This window comes from Rhinoderma darwinii, chromosome 12, assembly GCF_050947455.1.
Source record: "Rhinoderma darwinii isolate aRhiDar2 chromosome 12, aRhiDar2.hap1, whole genome shotgun sequence".
NCBI classification, from domain to species: domain Eukaryota; kingdom Metazoa; phylum Chordata; class Amphibia; order Anura; family Rhinodermatidae; genus Rhinoderma; species Rhinoderma darwinii.
The window spans coordinates 579,675-597,556 of record NC_134698.1 but is presented as its reverse complement, the minus strand read 5'-3'; the positions used below and the strand labels follow the sequence as shown (position 1 = coordinate 597,556).

The window sequence follows — 17,882 nt, the reverse complement described above, 5'->3', positions numbered from 1 at the left end:
CTACAGTCACTGTGAGGAACCCCCCCCCCCATACATTACTCATCTAGATCCTTCTCTACAGTCACTGTGAGGACCCCCCATACATTACTCATCTAGATCCTTCTCTACAGTCACTGTGAGGACCCCCCCCATACATTACTCATCTAGATCCTTCTCTACAGTCACTGTGAGGACCCCCCCCCATACATTACTCATCTAGATCCTTCTCTACAGTCACTGTGAGGACCCCCCCCATACATTACTCATCTAGATCCTTCTCTACAGTCACTGTGAGGACCCCCCATACATTACTCATCTAGATCCTTCTCTACAGTCACTGTGAGGACCCCCCCCCCCATACATTACTCATCTAGATCCTTCTCTACAGTCACTGTGAGGACCCCCCCCCATACATTACTCATCTAGATCCTTCTCTACAGTCACTGTGAGGAACCCCCCCATACATTACTCATCTAGATCCTTCTCTACAGTCACTGTGAGGACCCCCCCCTCATACATTACTCATCTAGATCCTTCTCTACAGTCACTGTGAGGACCCCCCCCCCATACATTACTCATCTAGATCCTTCTCTACAGTCACTGTGAGGACCCCCCCTCATACATTACTCATCTAGATCCTTCTCTACAGTCACTGTGAGGACCCCCCCCCATACATTACTCATCTAGATCCTTCTCTACAGTCACTGTGAGGACCCCCCCCCATACATTACTCATCTAGATCCTTCTCTACAGTCACTGTGAGGACCCCCCCCATACATTACTCATCTAGATCCTTCTCTACAGTCACTGTGAGGACCCCCCCCCCATACATTACTCATCTAGATCCTTCTCTGCAGTCACTGTGAGGACCCCCCCCATACATTACTCATCTAGATCCTTCTCTACAGTCACTGTGAGGACCCCCCCCCATACATTACTCATCTAGATCCTTCTCTACAGTCACTGTGAGGACCCCCCCCCATACATTACTCATCTAGATCCTTCTCTACAGTCACTGTGAGGACCCCCCATACATTACTCATCTAGATCCTTCTCTACAGTCACTGTGAGGACCCCCCCCCATACATTACTCATCTAGATCCTTCTCTACAGTCACTGTGAGGACCCCCCCCCATACATTACTCATCTAGATCCTTCTCTACAGTCACTGTGAGGACCCCCCATACATTACTCATCTAGATCCTTCTCTACAGTCACTGTGAGGACCCCCCCCCATACATTACTCATCTAGATCCTTCTCTACAGTCACTGTGAGGACCCCCCCCATACATTACTCATCTAGATCCTTCTCTACAGTCACTGTGAGGACCCCCCCCATACATTACTCATCTAGATCCTTCTCTACAGTCACTGTGAGGACCCCCCCCATACATTACTCATCTAGATCCTTCTCTACAGTCACTGTGAGGACCCCCCCCCCATACATTACTCATCTAGATCCTTCTCTACAGTCACTGTGAGGACCCCCCCCCCATACATTACTCATCTAGATCCTTCTCTACAGTCACTGTGAGGACCCCCCCATACATTACTCATCTAGATCCTTCTCTACAGTCACTGTGAGGACCCCCCCCATACATTACTCATCTAGATCCTTCTCTACAATCACTGTGAGGACCCCCCCCCCATACATTACTCATCTAGATCCTTCTCTACAGTCACTGTGAGGACCCCCCCCCATACATTACTCATCTAGAGCCTTCTCTACTGTCACTGTGAGGACCCCCCCCATACATTACTCATCTAGATCCTTCTCTACAGTCACTGTGAGGACCCCCCCCCATACATTACTCATCTAGATCCTTCTCTACAGTCACTGTGAGGACCCCCCATACATTACTCATCTAGATCCTTCTCTACAGTCACTGAGGACCCCCCCCTCATACATTACTCATCTAGATCCTTCTCTACAGTCACTGTGAGGACCCCCCCCCATACATTACTCATCTAGATCCTTCTCTACAGTCACTGTGAGGACCCCCCCCCTCATACATTACTCATCTAGATCCTTCTCTACAGTCACTGTGAGGACCCCCCCCCATACATTACTCATCTAGATCCTTCTCTACAGTCACTGTGAGGACCCCCCCCCATACATTACTCATCTAGATCCTTCTCTACAGTCACTGTGAGGACCCCCCCCTCATACATTACTCATCTAGATCCTTCTCTACAGTCACTGTGAGGACCCCCCCCCATACATTACTCATCTAGATCCTTCTCTACAGTCACTGTGAGGACCCCCCCCATACATTACTCATCTAGATCCTTCTCTACAGTCACTGTGAGGACCCCCCCCCATACATTACTCATCTAGATCCTTCTCTACAGTCACTGTGAGGACCCCCCATACATTACTCATCTAGATCCTTCTCTACAGTCACTGTGAGGACCCCCCCCCATACATTACTCATCTAGATCCTTCTCTACAGTCACTGTGAGGACCCCCCCCCATACATTACTCATCTAGATCCTTCTCTACAGTCACTGTGAGGACCCCCCATACATTACTCATCTAGATCCTTCTCTACAGTCACTGTGAGGACCCCCCCCCATACATTACTCATCTAGATCCTTCTCTACAGTCACTGTGAGGACCCCCCCCCATACATTACTCATCTAGATCCTTCTCTACAATCACTGTGAGGACCCCCCCCATACATTACTCATCTAGATCCTTCTCTACAGTCACTGTGAGGACCCCCCCCCCATACATTACTCATCTAGATCCTTCTCTACAGTCACTGTGAGGACCCCCCATACATTACTCATCTAGATCCTTCTCTACAGTCACTGTGAGGACCCCCCCCCATACATTACTCATCTAGATCCTTCTCTACAGTCACTGTGAGGACCCCCCCCATACATTACTCATCTAGATCCTTCTCTACAGTCACTGTGAGGACCCCCCCCATACATTACTCATCTAGATCCTTCTCTACAGTCACTGTGAGGACCCCCCATACATTACTCATCTAGATCCTTCTCTACAGTCACTGTGAGGACCCCCCCCCATACATTACTCATCTAGATCCTTCTCTACAGTCACTGTGAGGACCCCCCCCATACATTACTCATCTAGATCCTTCTCTACAGTCACTGTGAGGACCCCCCCCCCATACATTACTCATCTAGATCCTTCTCTACAGTCACTGTGAGGACCCCCCATACATTACTCATCTAGATCCTTCTCTACAGTCACTGTGAGGACCCCCCCCATACATTACTCATCTAGATCCTTCTCTACAGTCACTGTGAGGACCCCCCCCATACATTACTCATCTAGATCCTTCTCTACAGTCACTGTGAGGACCCCCCCCCATACATTACTCATCTAGATCCTTCTCTACAGTCACTGTGAGGACCCCCCCCATACATTACTCATCTAGATCCTTCTCTACAGTCACTGTGAGGACCCCCCCCCCATACATTACTCATCTAGATCCTTCTCTACAGTCACTGTGAGGACCCCCCATACATTACTCATCTAGATCCTTCTCTACAGTCACTGTGAGGACCCCCCCCCCATACATTACTCATCTAGATCCTTCTCTACAGTCACTGTGAGGACCCCCCCCCCATACATTACTCATCTAGATCCTTCTCTACAGTCACTGTGAGGACCCCCCCCCCATACATTACTCATCTAGATCCTTCTCTACAATCACTGTGAGGACCCCCCCCCATACATTACTCATCTAGATCCTTCTCTACAGTCACTGTGAGGACCCCCCCCCATACATTACTCATCTAGATCCTTCTCTACAGTCACTGTGAGGACCCCCCCCATACATTACTCATCTAGATCCTTCTCTACAGTCACTGTGAGGACCCCCCCCATACATTACTCATCTAGATCCTGCTCTACAGTCACTGTGAGGACCCCCCCCCATACATTACTCATCTAGATCCTTCTCTTCAGTCACTGTGAGGACCCCCCATACATTACTCATCTAGATCCTTCTCTACAGTCACTGTGAGGACCCCCCATACATTACTCATCTAGATCCTTCTCTACAGTCACTGTGAGGACCCCCCCCCCCATACATTACTCATCTAGATCCTTCTCTACAGTCACTGTGAGGACCCCCCATACATTACTCATCTAGATCCTTCTCTACAGTCACTGTGAGGACCCCCCCCCATACATTACTCATCTAGATCCTTCTCTACAGTCACTGTGAGGACCCCCCCCCCATACATTACTCATCTAGATCCTTCTCTACAGTCACTGTGAGGACCCCCCCCCATACATTACTCATCTAGATCCTTCTCTGCAGTCACTGTGAGGACCCCCCCCATACATTACTCATCTAGATCCTTCTCTACAGTCACTGTGAGGACCCCCCCATACATTACTCATCTAGATCCTTCTCTACAGTCACTGTGAGGACCCCCCCCCCATACATTACTCATCTAGATCCTTCTCTACAGTCACTGTGAGGACCCCCATACATTACTCATCTAGATCCTTCTCTACAGTCACTGTGAGGACCCCCCCATACATTACTCATCTAGATCCTTCTCTACAGTCACTGTGAGGACCCCCCCCCATACATTACTCATCTAGATCCTTCTCTACAGTCACTGTGAGGACCCCCCCCCATACATTACTCATCTAGATCCTTCTTTACAGTCACTGTGAGGACCCCCATACATTACTCATCTAGATCCTTCTCTACAGTCACTGTGAGGACCCCCCATACATTACTCATCTAGATCCTTCTTTACAGTCACTGTGAGGACCCCCATACATTACTCATCTAGATCCTTCTCTACAGTCACTGTGAGGACCCCCCATACATTACTCATCTAGATCCTTCTCTACAGTCACTGTGAGGACCCCCCCCCATACATTACTCATCTAGATCCTTCTCTACAGTCACTGTGAGGACCCCCCCCATACATTACTCATCTAGATCCTTCTCTACAGTCACTGTGAGGACCCCCCCATACATTACTCATCTAGATCCTTCTCTACAGTCACTGTGAGGACCCCCCCATACATTACTCATCTAGATCCTTCTCTACAGTCACTGTGAGGACCCCCCATACATTACTCATCTAGATCCTTCTCTACAGTCACTGTGAGGACCCCCCATACATTACTCATCTAGATCCTTCTCTACAGTCACTGTGAGGACCCCCATACATTACTCATCTAGATCCTTCTCTACAGTCACTGTGAGGACCCCCCCCATACATTACTCATCTAGATCCTTCTCTACAGTCACTGTGAGGACCCCCCCCCATACATTACTCATCTAGATCCTTCTCTACAGTCACTGTGAGGACCCCCCCCATACATTACTCATCTAGATCCTTCTCTACAGTCACTGTGAGGACCCCCCCCCATACATTACTCATCTAGATCCTTCTCTACAGTCACTGTGAGGACCCCCCCATACATTACTCATCTAGATCCTTCTCTACAGTCACTGTGAGGACCCCCCCCATACATTACTCATCTAGATCCTTCTCTACAGTCACTGTGAGAACCCCCCATACATTACTCATCTAGATCCTTCTCTACAGTCACTGTGATGTCTGAGGGTGCTGGGGTTATCTTTCTCCCTGATATATAATGCTACCGGTTATGTTTTGGGCTCTTTCCATTTAGGGCCACACTCAGGACACTAACTCGTTCTTCATGTGTAAGAAGCTGCGCTCCATTGGGGTTAAGGTCAGCAGGATTTCTGTGATCGCTGATGATGTTGACGCCATTGCTGGAGAGATTGCCGCGTTCTCTTCTCAGTTCACCTACGTCCTGACCTCCGGAGGGATCGGCCCCACACACGATGACGTCACCTTCGAGGCCGTGGCTCAGGCCTTTGGGGAGCGCGTCTTCCCGCACCCCGAGCTGGTCACCCTGGTGCAGAAGTTCTTTGGGAAGTCGGAGGCCTGGTGTCCTGAAATGAAGCTGGCACGCATCCCCATCTCCTCCAAGCTGAATTATGGGACTGACAAGCGCACGGGCGACTGCTTCAAGTACCCGCTGATCAGCGTTCACAACGTCTACGTGTTCCCCGGCATCCCGTCACTGATGGAGCGCGCTCTGGAGGGCTTGGACCACCTCTTCCGCAACGACAAGACGCACTTTTACTGCCGCCAGATCTTTGTCAACGCCGATGAGATGTCCATCACCTCTGTCTTAGAGGAGGCCAACGCCTGTTACCGGAGACACGTCAGCCTCGGATCCTACCCCGACTGGGCTAATAACTACTACCGGGTGCAGCTGACCTTGGACTCGGACTCTGAGCCCCACCTGGAGGAGGCCTACAACTACTTGACCCAGCGCCTCCCCCCAGGGGTTGTAGTTCCCTTTGTCAGGGACCCCGTGTCTAAGGCCGCAGCAGAGGTGTACCAGCTGGCGCAGTCAGGTAGTCACCTGGCTCATTCAGGTTTTCTTCGCCCTCCTGTATATCCCTCATGCTTATATTAAAGGGCCAGTACACTGTAAATAAAGCTTCATCGCTAATGAAAAGTTCTGCAACTTTCTAATACATTTTGAGTTTTATTTCTTTACCATTTTCAGGACCCATGCTTGCGGTCAGTGAATGGGAACATTCTTATTTACATCCAGAGGCTGACAGCCCGTTATGACCTAGTCCTGCTCACACAGCTGAAATTTTTTACAATTGTATCCACTCCAGTTTGTGAGCTAAACACCCTGAACCCCAGACTGATACATTATACCTGCACTGATACATTGTAACAAGGAGAGGAGAGAGATTTGTACTGCTGATGCCTGTCACTCACAGATGTATTGTCTAGACTGATACATTGTGACAAAGCCTCAGCTGTGAGAAGTATTCGGACAGGATTGGAATGTTTCCGTGCACGCAGCAGGCAGAGATCTCCAATGTGGCGAGGAATAAAACTCTGGTACAATGATTGAGCTTTATTAAAGAAGTCAGAACCGGCCCTTTAAGAAGCCGTTTTTTTTTTGTCTGCTTTGCAGGGCGTGTTTAGGTACAAGTGACCCCATGACTGGGGGCCGCGTCCTGTGGTTAGGGGATAGTTAGCACCTGTATAGCCCTCACAGGCGTTTGGGGTGATGCAGGGGGTGGCTGCTCTACTATCGGGGTGCTAGGGGGGGTGGTCCTTGCTGTTCTTGGTTAATTCTCCCCCTGTCTGGACAGGTTCTCCTCTTGGAAGGAAGGTTTGGGCAGCGCTGCAGACAATAGAGGAGGCTCTGGAGAAGTACAGTCTGGAGAAGGTGTGCGTTGCGTTCAACGGTGGGAAGGACTGCACCGCGCTGCTGCACTTATACCGCGCGGCCGTGCAGAGGTGAGAGAGACGACCCTGCGGGGAGGGGGGGGGGGTTCTCCAGGATCTTACCCGGCTCTGCTTTATCTCCACTCCCAGGCGGTATCCGGACCGGCAGGAGAAGCTGCAGGCTCTGTACATCCGCATCGTCTCGCCATTCCCGGAGATGGAGCAGTTCATGCAGGACACCACCAAACAGTCAGTGGGGGAGGGGGGTGTGCTGTCTGTATACAGCCTGTAGTCAGCTGGGAATAGTAGCGGGTGATGTGGGTATACGCCCTGTAGTCGGCTGTGGGTATTAGCGGGTGATGTGGGTATACACCCTGTAGTCAGCTGGGAATAGTAGCGGGTGATGTGGGTATACGCCCTGTAGTCGGCTGTGGGTATTAGCGGGTGTTGTGGGTATACACCCTGTAGTCGGCTGTGGGTATTAGCGGGTGTTGTGGGTATACACCCTGTAGTCGGCTGTGGGTATTAGCGGGTGATGTGGGTATACACCCTGTAGTCAGCTGGGAATAGTAGCGGGTGATGTGGGTATACGCCCTGTAGTCGGCTGTGGGTATTAGCGGGTGTTGTGGGTATACACCCTGTAGTCGGCTGTGGGTATTAGCGGGTGTTGTGGGTATACACCCTGTAGTCGGCTGTGGGTATTAGCGGGTGTTGTGGGTATACACCCTGTAGTTGGCTGTGGGTATTAGCGGCAGTTGTGGGTATACACCCTGTAGTCGGCTGTGGGTATTAGCGGCAGTTGTGGGTATACACCCTGTAGTCGGCTGTGGGTATTAGCGGGTGATGTGGGTATACACCCTGTAGTCGGCTGTGGGTATTAGCGGGTGTTGTGGGTATACACCCTGTAGTCGGCTGTGGGTATTAGCGGCAGTTGTGGGTATACACCCTGTAGTCGGCTGTGGGTATTAGCGGGTGTTGTGGGTATACACCCTGTAGTCGGCTGTGGGTATTAGCGGGTGTTGTGGGTATACACCCTGTAGTCGGCTGTGGGTATTAGCGGGTGTTGTGGGTATACGCCCTGTAGTCGGCTGTGGGTATTAGCGGCTGTTGTGGGTATACGCCCTGTAGTCGGCTGGGCATAGTAGTTGGTGTTGTGGGTATACACCCTGTAGTCGGCTGTGGGTATTAGCGGGTGTTGTGGGTATACACCCTGTAGTCGGCTGTGGGTATTAGCGGGTGTTGTGGGTATACACCCTGTAGTCAGCTGTGGGTATTAGCGGGTGTTGTGGGTATACACCCTGTAGTCGGCTGTGGGTATTAGCGGGTGTTGTGGGTATACACCCTGTAGTCGGCTGTGGGTATTAGCGGGTGTTGTGGGTATACACCCTGTAGTCGGCTGTGGGTATTAGCGGGTGTTGTGGGTATACACCCTGTAGTCGGCTGTGGGTATTAGCGGGTGTTGTGGGTATACACCCTGTAGTCGGCTGTGGGTATTAGTGGGTGTTGTGGGTATAAGCCCTGTAGTCGGCTGGGCATAGTAGCGGGTGTTGACGCTCTGCTCCCTCGCCCTCCAGGTACAGTCTGCAGATCTACACCATCCAGGGTGACATTAAACAGGCTCTCATGGACCTGAAGGCAGAGCAGCCCCAGCTGGAGGCCATACTGATGGGCACCCGCCGCACCGATCCCTACTCCCGCTCCCTGACTGCAATGTGTGTGACAGACCCTGACTGGCCCCGATACATGAGAGTGAACCCGCTGCTGGTGAGAGTGCTTCTGGTCGCCATTTACAGGGCCATGACTGTGGCGTGTATATCTGAGGTGACTGTGGGGTGTGTATCTGAGGTGACTGTGGGGTGTGTATCTGAGGTGACTGTGGGGTGTGTATCTGAGGTGACTGTGGGGTGTGTATCTGAGGTGACTGTGGGGTGTGTATCTGAGGTGACTGTGGGGTGTGTATCTGAGGTGACTGTGGGGTGTGTATCTGAGGTGACTGTGGGGTGTGTATCTGAGGTGACTGTGGGGTGTGTATCTGAGGTGACTGTGGGGTGTGTATCTGAGGTGACTGTGGGGTGTGTATCTGAGGTGACTGTGGGGTGTGTATCTGAGGTGACTGTGGGGTGTGTATCTGAGGTGACTGTGGGGTGTGTATCTGAGGTGACTGTGGGGTGTGTATCTGAGGTGACTGTGGGGTGTGTATCTGAGGTGACTGTGGGGTGTGTATCTGAGGTGACTGTGGGGTGTGTATCTGAGGTGACTGTGGGGTGTGTATCTGAGGTGACTGTGGGGTGTGTATCTGAGGTGACTGTGGGGTGTGTATCTGAGGTGACTGTGGGGTGTGTATCTGAGGTGACTGTGGGGTGTGTATCTGAGGTGACTGTGAGGTGTGTATCTGAGCTGTGCGTCTCTTCTGCAGGACTGGTCGTACCGGGAGATCTGGGAGTTCCTGCGGACGCTCTACATCCCGTACTGTATCCTGTATGATAAAGGGTGAGGAGGTCTGTGCCCCCCGCGGTGCCCACCAGCCTGCAGCTCAGGGGGGTCCTGACTTCTTTTCTCTTTCTTGTAGTTACACGTCTCTGGGCGGCACGGAGAACACGGTGAAGAACCCGGCTCTGCGGTACATGACCCCGGCGGGCGTGGAGAGCTACCACCCGGCCTACATGCTGCAGAACGAGGAGGAGGAGCGCACGTCCAGGAAATGAGGTATCAGCGGCTCTGATAATAATATATATATCTCCCGCCGCACCGGTCTCACTCCTCCCCCGCTGTCTTCTCAGGTGGGGTACGGACGTTATCTCGGAGCTGCGCCATGACGGGTGGGGGAGAATATTCACTGAGCCTGTGGTCAGCGTTCAGCTCTGCTGTGTCAGCGCCGGTCACATGTATGGGGGTCCGCCGGTGCTCCTCCCTGTTTATATAACCGGCTTGTCCTCCGCCTGGAGTGTTCTGCAGCACAATGAGCCGCACGCTCTGCTGAGCCCTCACTCTGCCGGCCGCTGATATATCACCCCCTCCCCGCCCGCACCCACAACATGATCCCATTAAAGAGACAGCGTTCTGTTCTGCCCTCGCTGTGCCACGCAGAGCCACACCGGCCCGTGGTCCCTTCTGCTCCGTTTTCCATGGGACAAGCGCTCCGAAATATGACCCTGCCGATCCCCGGGTACAAGAACGTGATGGGGATGAAGTTCGGCTACTCGATCCTGCAGAGCCTGAAGGAGTGTCTGTACTTCCTGCTGTGCTGCTGGTGTGTGAAGGAACTGCTGGACTAGAGGACGTGTGCTGCCGGACTAGAGGACGTGTGCTGCCGGACTAGAGGACGTGTGCTGCCGGACTAGAGGACGTGTGCTGCCGGACTAGAGGACGTGTGCTGCCGGACTAGAGGACGTGTGCTGCCGGACTAGAGGACGTGTGCTGCCGGACTAGAGGACGTGTGCTGCCGGACTAGAGGACGTGTGCTGCCGGACTAGAGGACGTGTGCTGCCGGACTAGAGGACGTGTGCTGCCGGACTAGAGGACGTGTGCTGCCTCTACTTGTAATAAATTCCTCGGCTTACTCATCACGTGTCCCCTGTGTGAATGATGCCACAAGAGCTTACACTTCACCAGCTGAAAGTGCTGAGCCATGGGGGAGGGGGATATTGGGTTTTGTGCTGTAACGTCTAATACTGCAGCGTAGCGTGGTGCCGGTCACTAATGTGTATATATGTTCTATATGTGACTGGCAGGAGACTAGAATATGGACAGGCAGGAACTGTGATTATGTGCTGCATCGTGGAGTGCAATAGGTGATTATCAACACCAGGGGGCAGTGCAGGTTCACACTTACAAAAGGTGAGTACAAGCTATTGTTCCTTGTTATCAGTCATTTCAGGCTGGGGCTTGGTGACTATAAAGTGATGAGTGACGGGAAATAATTTACTACTCCAGTGCGGAAACCCTTCCATATGTGTGACTAATGTCAGCCGCTCCTCTTATTACACTCCTGTACTGATATCATCCACCGCTCCCCTTATTACACTCCTGTACTGATATCATCCACCGCTCCTCTTATTACACTCCTGTACTGATATCATCCACCGCTCCTCTTATTACACTCCTGTACTGATATCATCCACCGCTCCTCTTATTACACTCCTGTACTGATATCATCCACCGCTCCTCTTATTACACTCCTGTACTGATATCATCCACCGCTCCTCTTATTACACTCCTGTACTGATATCATCCACCGCTCCTCTTATTACACTCCTGTACTGATATCATCCACCGCTCCTCTTATTACACTCCTGTACTGATATCATCCACCGCTCCTCTTATTACACTCCTGTACTGATATCATCCACCGCTCCTCTTATTACACTCCTGTACTGATATCATCCACTGCTCCTCTTATTACACTCCTGTACTGATATCAGCTGCTCCTCTTATTACACTCCTGTACTGATATCAGCTGCTCCTCTTATTACACTCCTGTACTGATATCATCCGCCGCTCCTCTTATTACACTCCTGTACTGATATCATCCGCCGCTCCTCTTATTACACTCCTGTACTGATATCATCCACCGCTCCTCTTATTACACTCCTGTACTGATATCATCCACCGCTCCCCTTATTACACACCTGTACTGATATCATCCACCGCTCCTCTTATTACACTCCTGTACTGATATCATCCACCGCTCCCCTTATTACACTCCTGTACTGATATCATCCACCGCTCCCCTTATTACACTCCTGTACTGATATCATCCACCGCTCCTCTTATTACACTCCTGTACTGATATCATCCACCGCTCCTCTTATTACACTCCTGTACTGATATCACCCACCGCTCCTCTTATTACACTCCTGTACTGATATCACCCACTGCTCCTCTTATTACACTCCTGTACTGATATCATCCACCGCTCCCCTTATTACACTCCTGTACTGATATCATCCACCGCTCCTCTTATTACACTCCTGTACTGATATCATCCACCGCTCCTCTTATTACACTCCTGTACTGATATCATCCACCGCTCCTCTTATTACACTCCTGTACTGATATCACCCACTGCTCCTCTTATTACACTCCTGTACTGATATCATCCACCGCTCCTCTTATTACACTCCTGTACTGATATCATCCACCGCTCCTCTTATTACACTCCTGTACTGATATCATCCACCGCTCCTCTTATTACACTCCTGTACTGATATCATCCACCGCTCCTCTTATTACACTCCTGTACTGATATCATCCACCGCTCCTCTTATTACACTCCTGTACTGATATCATCCACCGCTCCTCTTATTACACTCCTGTACTGATATCATCCACCGCTCCTCTTATTACACTCCTGTACTGATATCATCCACCGCTCCTCTTATTACACTCCTGTACTGATATCATCCACCGCTCCTCTTATTACACTCCTGTACTGATATCATCCACCGCTCCTCTTATTACACTCCTGTACTGATATCATCCACCGCTCCTCTTATTACACTCCTGTACTGATATCATCCGCTGCTCCTCTTATTACACTCCTGTACTGATATCATCCGCCGCTCCCCTTATTACACTCCTGTACTGATATCATCCACCGCTCCTCTTATTACACTCCTGTACTGATATCATCCACCGCTCCTCTTATTACACTCCTGTACTGATATCATCCACCGCTCCTCTTATTACACTCCTGTACTGATATCATCCACCGCTCCTCTTATTACACTCCTGTACTGATATCATCCGCCGCTCCTCTTATTACACTCCTGTACTGATATTATCCGCCGCTCCTCTTATAGCTCTCCTGTACTGATATCATTTACTGCTCCTCTTATAACACTCATGTACTATTATAAGCTCCGTGCTGTGGGGTCACTGGCCACACTGAGCTGCAATCTGAGGATAGACACCAGGTGGGGCTGGAGAGCTGCCTGTCCATTATAATAACCCTTCATTATTCCTTTGACGTATAGAGAGCACGGCGCCCCCTGCAGACAGGTAGAGGTGCTGTACTCTGAGAGAGGGGGGGGGGGGCCACCACATCCAATATATGACACCGCATTCTTCACAGCTCAACACAATTTATTGTTCTCTGATTTCAGCCTAGGCAGAGGATGATTGTAGGACAGGTGATTACAATCTATTGCTCCCTTTTATCAGCCATGTCAGACTGGGGGGAGGATGACTGTAGTGTTCATCAATGAGTGACAGGCAGTGCAGCACCCTCCCCCCCCCCCCCCCCCCCCCTCATGATCACTACTTTATACCTCCAGTGCTGATACATATGTGTCTGATATCAGCCGCTCCTCTTATTACACTCCAGCACTATTATAAGCTCCAGGAAGGGTGTGTGGCCCTTTAAGCTGTGGAATGTCTGTGTAGAAGGGATGATAATGGCAAAATCAACAGAAGACTTTTCCTTGTGACGAGGAGGGGTCCAGACTATCATGGCTGCCGAGGGGACGCACACGTTCTGGCCACTTGGGTGAGGGATGGGGACCGTATCCGCAGTCCACTTTATTAATGGTCTGGAAAGGATTGGATTCATTGTGACCCAAGTCTAAATAAAGAGCTGTCCCCAGACTGACTGAGTGGCAGGAAGAGGGGGCCGGGACAAGGATGTGGTGACCCTCCTCACTCATGTCAGGGGCAGAAGGAGCCCACCCCATGATAACGCTGAATACAAACACCAGCGGAAATGCCCGGCGTTCAATAGAGAGACAGGCAGACTGGCGACAGGACCCAAGTAACTGCCACGTACTACAACTCCCAGCATGCACTGAAAACCTGACCGCTCAGACGTACCGCCCTGGTATATATATATATATATATATATATATATATACACACACACACACATACACTATATGCAGAAAAGTATGTGCCCCCTTCCCCCAACATCCTCCAAAAATCCCTACAGACACCTGCAGAGGGGAAAACTGCATAATAATGTGTGTGGATGTAGAAGGAAAAGTCATAAAAGCTCCTGGAGGGGGAGGTGTCCCAATACTTCTGTCCATGTAGTGTATATGTGTGTGTATATATATATGACAGTATACAGGCTGCGGGTGCAGGCTCATAGTATATCACATGATGGATGTATATAGGGTCAGAGCTCAGGTTACAGGTGCAGCAGGATAGATTGCCACATGTCACTTCTGGAGACCATCAAGAAGATTCAGAGGAAGCAGCCAAACCGCTGCATGTGCCGCAGAACCTAAGAATGAGACATGTCCGGCCTACAGGGGGCAGAGCGGAGAGGAAATAATGTATATTCTGAGGGGTCCTACAACAAGGGGGCGCACACTGAAACTGACGGGGAAAACTGAATGTAACAAGAGAAGGCGGGTGGATCCAGCGGATGATGTGTCTTCACGAGCGATGCTCCAAAATGTGGAGGAATCAAAAAAAAAAAAAAACATGAACACCCCCGGCCTAATACTGTGTAGTCACTGCCCGTACAGCTCTGACCCTCCAGGGTATTAACTCCACCAGACCTCGAGGTGTATAATACAACCGCCATTGTCACCAGATCATCGTGTTACTTCACCGGGCAGTGGGTATTGGAACATTTCCACAATTCGGGTGCTGCATCCAGATGAAACCTCGCCCACATGTGGTGGCCTCTCACTGTTATATGATGTGTCGGGGTGGTGTATGGTGTGTCGGGGTGGTATAGAGTGTCGGGGTGGTATAGGGTGTGTCGGGGAGGTATATATTGTGTCGGGGTGGTATAGGGTGTGTCGTGGTGGTATATGATGTGTCGGGGTGGTGTATGGTGTGTCGGGGTGGTATATGGTATGTCGGGGTGGTGTACGGTATTTTGGGGTGGTATAGGGTGTGTCGGGGTGGTATAGGGTGTGTCGGGGAGGTATATATTGTGTCGGGGTGGTATAGGGTGTGTCGTGGTGGTATATGATGTGTCGGGGTGGTGTATGGTGTGTCGGGGTGGTATATGGTATGTCGGGGTGGTGTACGGTATTTTGGGGTGGTATACGGTGTGTCGGGGTGGTATACGGTGTGTCGGGGGTGGTATACGATGCGTCGGGGTGGTATACGATGCGTCGGGGTGGTATACGATGCGTCGGGGTGGTATAGGGTGCGTCGGGGTGGTATAGGGTGCGTCGGGGTGGTATATGGTGTGTTGGGGTGGTATAGGGTGTGTCGGGGTGGTATATATTGTGTCGGGGTGGTATATGGTGTGTCGGGCTGGTATATGGTGTGTCGGGGTGGTGGATAATGTGTCGGGGTGGTGGATAATGTGTCGGGGTGGTATAGGATGTGTCGGGTGGTATAGAGTGTGTCGGTGTAGTATACGGTGTGTCGGGGTGGTATACGATGCGTCGGGGTGGTATACAATGCGTCGGGGTGGTATACAATGCGTCGGGGTGGTATAGGATGTGTCGGGTGGTATAGGATGTGTCGGGGTGGTATAGGATGTGTCGGGGTGGTATATGGTGTGTCGGGGTGGTATCGGATGTGTCGGGGGGGGTATAGGTTGTGTCGGGCTGGTATATATTGTGTCGGGGTGGTATATGGTGTGTCGGGCTGGTATAGGGTGTGTCGGGGTGGTATAGGGTATGTCGGGGTGGTATAGGATGTGTCGGGCTGGTATAGGGTGTGTCGGGTGGTATAGAGTGTGTCGGGGTGGTATAGGGTGTGTCGGGGTGGTATATATTGTGTCGGGGTGGTATATGGTGTGTCGGGCTGGTATATGGTGTGTCGGGGTGGTGGATAATGTGTCGGGGTGGTATAGGATGTGTCGGGTGGTATAGAGTGTGTCGGTGTAGTATACGGTGTGTCGGGGTGGTATACGATGCGTCGGGGTGGTATACAATGCGTCGGGGTGGTATACAATGCGTCGGGGTGGTATATAATGCGTCGGGTGGTATAGGGTCTGTCGGGGTGGTATAGGATGTGTCGGGTGGTATAGGGTGTGTCGGGGTGGTATAGGATGTGTCGGGGTGGTATAGGATGTGTCGGGGTGGTACAGGATATGTCGGGGTGGTATATGGTGTGTCGGGGTGGTATCGGATGTGTCGGGGGGGGGGTATAGGTTGTGTCGGGCTGGTATATATTGTGTCGGGGTGGTATATGGTGTGTCGGGCTGGTATATGCTGTGTCGGGGTGGTATAGGGTATGTCGGGGTGGTATAGGATGTGTCGGGCTGGTATAGGGTGTGTCGGGTGGTATAGAGTGTGTCGGGGTGGTATAGGGTGTGTCGGGGTGGTGTATGGTGTGTCGGGGTGGTGTATGGTATGTCGGGGTGGTATAGGGTGTGTCGGGTGGTATAGGATGTGTCGGGGTGGTATATGGTGTGTTGGGGTGGTATAGGGTGTGTCGGGGTGGTATATATTGTGTCGGGGTGGTATATGGTGTGTCGGGGTGGTGGATAATGTGTCGGGGTGGTGGATAATGTGTCGGGGTGGTATAGGGTGCGTCGGGGTGGTATAGGGTGCGTCGGGGTGGTATAGGATGTGTCGGGGTGGTATATGGTGTGTTGGGGTGGTATAGGGTGTGTCGGGGTGGTATATATTGTGTCGGGGTGGTATATGGTGTGTCGGGCTGGTATATGGTGTGTCGGGGTGGTGGATAATGTGTCGGGGTGGTGGATAATGTGTCGGGGTGGTATAGGATGTGTCGGGTGGTATAGAGTGTGTCGGTGTAGTATACGGTGTGTCGGGGTGGTATACGATGCGTCGGGGTGGTATACAATGCGTCGGGGTGGTATACAATGCGTCGGGGTGGTATAGGATGTGTCGGGTGGTATAGGGTGTGTCGGGGTGGTATAGGGTGTGTCGGGGTGGTATAGGATGTGTCGGGGTGGTACAGGATATGTCGGGGTGGTATATGGTGTGTCGGGGTGGTATCGGATGTGTCGGGGGGGGGGTATAGGATGTGTCGGGCTGGTATATATTGTGTCGGGGTGGTATATGGTGTGTCGGGCTGGTATAGGGTGTGTCGGGGTGGTATAGGGTATGTCGGGGTGGTATAGGATGTGTCGGGCTGGTATAGGGTGTGTCGGGTGGTATAGAGTGTGTCGGGGTGGTATAGGGTGTGTCGGGGTGGTATATATTGTGTCGGGGTGGTATATGGTGTGTCGGGCTGGTATATGGTGTGTCGGGGTGGTGGATAATGTGTCGGGGTGGTGGATAATGTGTCGGGGTGGTATAGGATGTGTCGGGTGGTATAGAGTGTGTCGGTGTAGTATACGGTGTGTCGGGGTGGTATACGATGCGTCGGGGTGGTATACGATGCGTCGGGGTGGTATACGATGCGTCGGGGTGGTATACAATGCGTCGGGGTGGTATACAATGCGTCGGGGTGGTATATAATGCGTCGGGGTGGTATAGGGTCTGTCGGGGTGGTATAGGATGTGTCGGGTGGTATAGGGTGTGTCGGGGTGGTATAGGATGTGTCGGGGTGGTATAGGATGTGTCGGGGTGGTACAGGATATGTCGGGGTGGTATATGGTGTGTCGGGGTGGTATCGGATGTGTCGGGGGGGGGGGTATAGGTTGTGTCGGGCTGGTATATATTGTGTCGGGGTGGTATATGGTGTGTCGGGCTGGTATATGCTGTGTCGGGGTGGTATAGGGTATGTCGGGGTGGTATAGGATGTGTCGGGCTGGTATAGGGTGTGTCGGGTGGTATAGAGTGTGT

General features: G+C 51.6%; 1 protein-coding gene across 2 annotated transcripts in view; it reads left to right on the top strand.

Annotated features, from left to right (window-relative positions):
- The window catches only part of FLAD1 (flavin adenine dinucleotide synthetase 1), a 41,793-nt gene extending 31,535 nt beyond the window's left edge, over positions 1 to 10,258 (top strand). The window contains exons 3-9 of one of the 2 annotated variants that reach the window (XM_075844886.1): positions 5,621 to 6,380; positions 7,143 to 7,290; positions 7,369 to 7,467; positions 8,793 to 8,982; positions 9,635 to 9,708; positions 9,788 to 9,924; positions 9,999 to 10,258. In XM_075844886.1, the coding sequence (XP_075701001.1) occupies positions 5,621 to 6,380; positions 7,143 to 7,290; positions 7,369 to 7,467; positions 8,793 to 8,982; positions 9,635 to 9,708; positions 9,788 to 9,923 (1,407 nt within the window). In that variant the 3' untranslated portion in view covers position 9,924; positions 9,999 to 10,258. Of the gene's footprint in view, positions 1 to 5,620; positions 6,381 to 7,142; positions 7,291 to 7,368; positions 7,468 to 8,792; positions 8,983 to 9,634; positions 9,717 to 9,787; positions 9,925 to 9,998 lie in introns of those variants that run through there. The other variant, XM_075844887.1, reaches the window with a different exon arrangement.
- Positions 10,259 to 17,882: the final 7,624 nt, after the last annotated feature.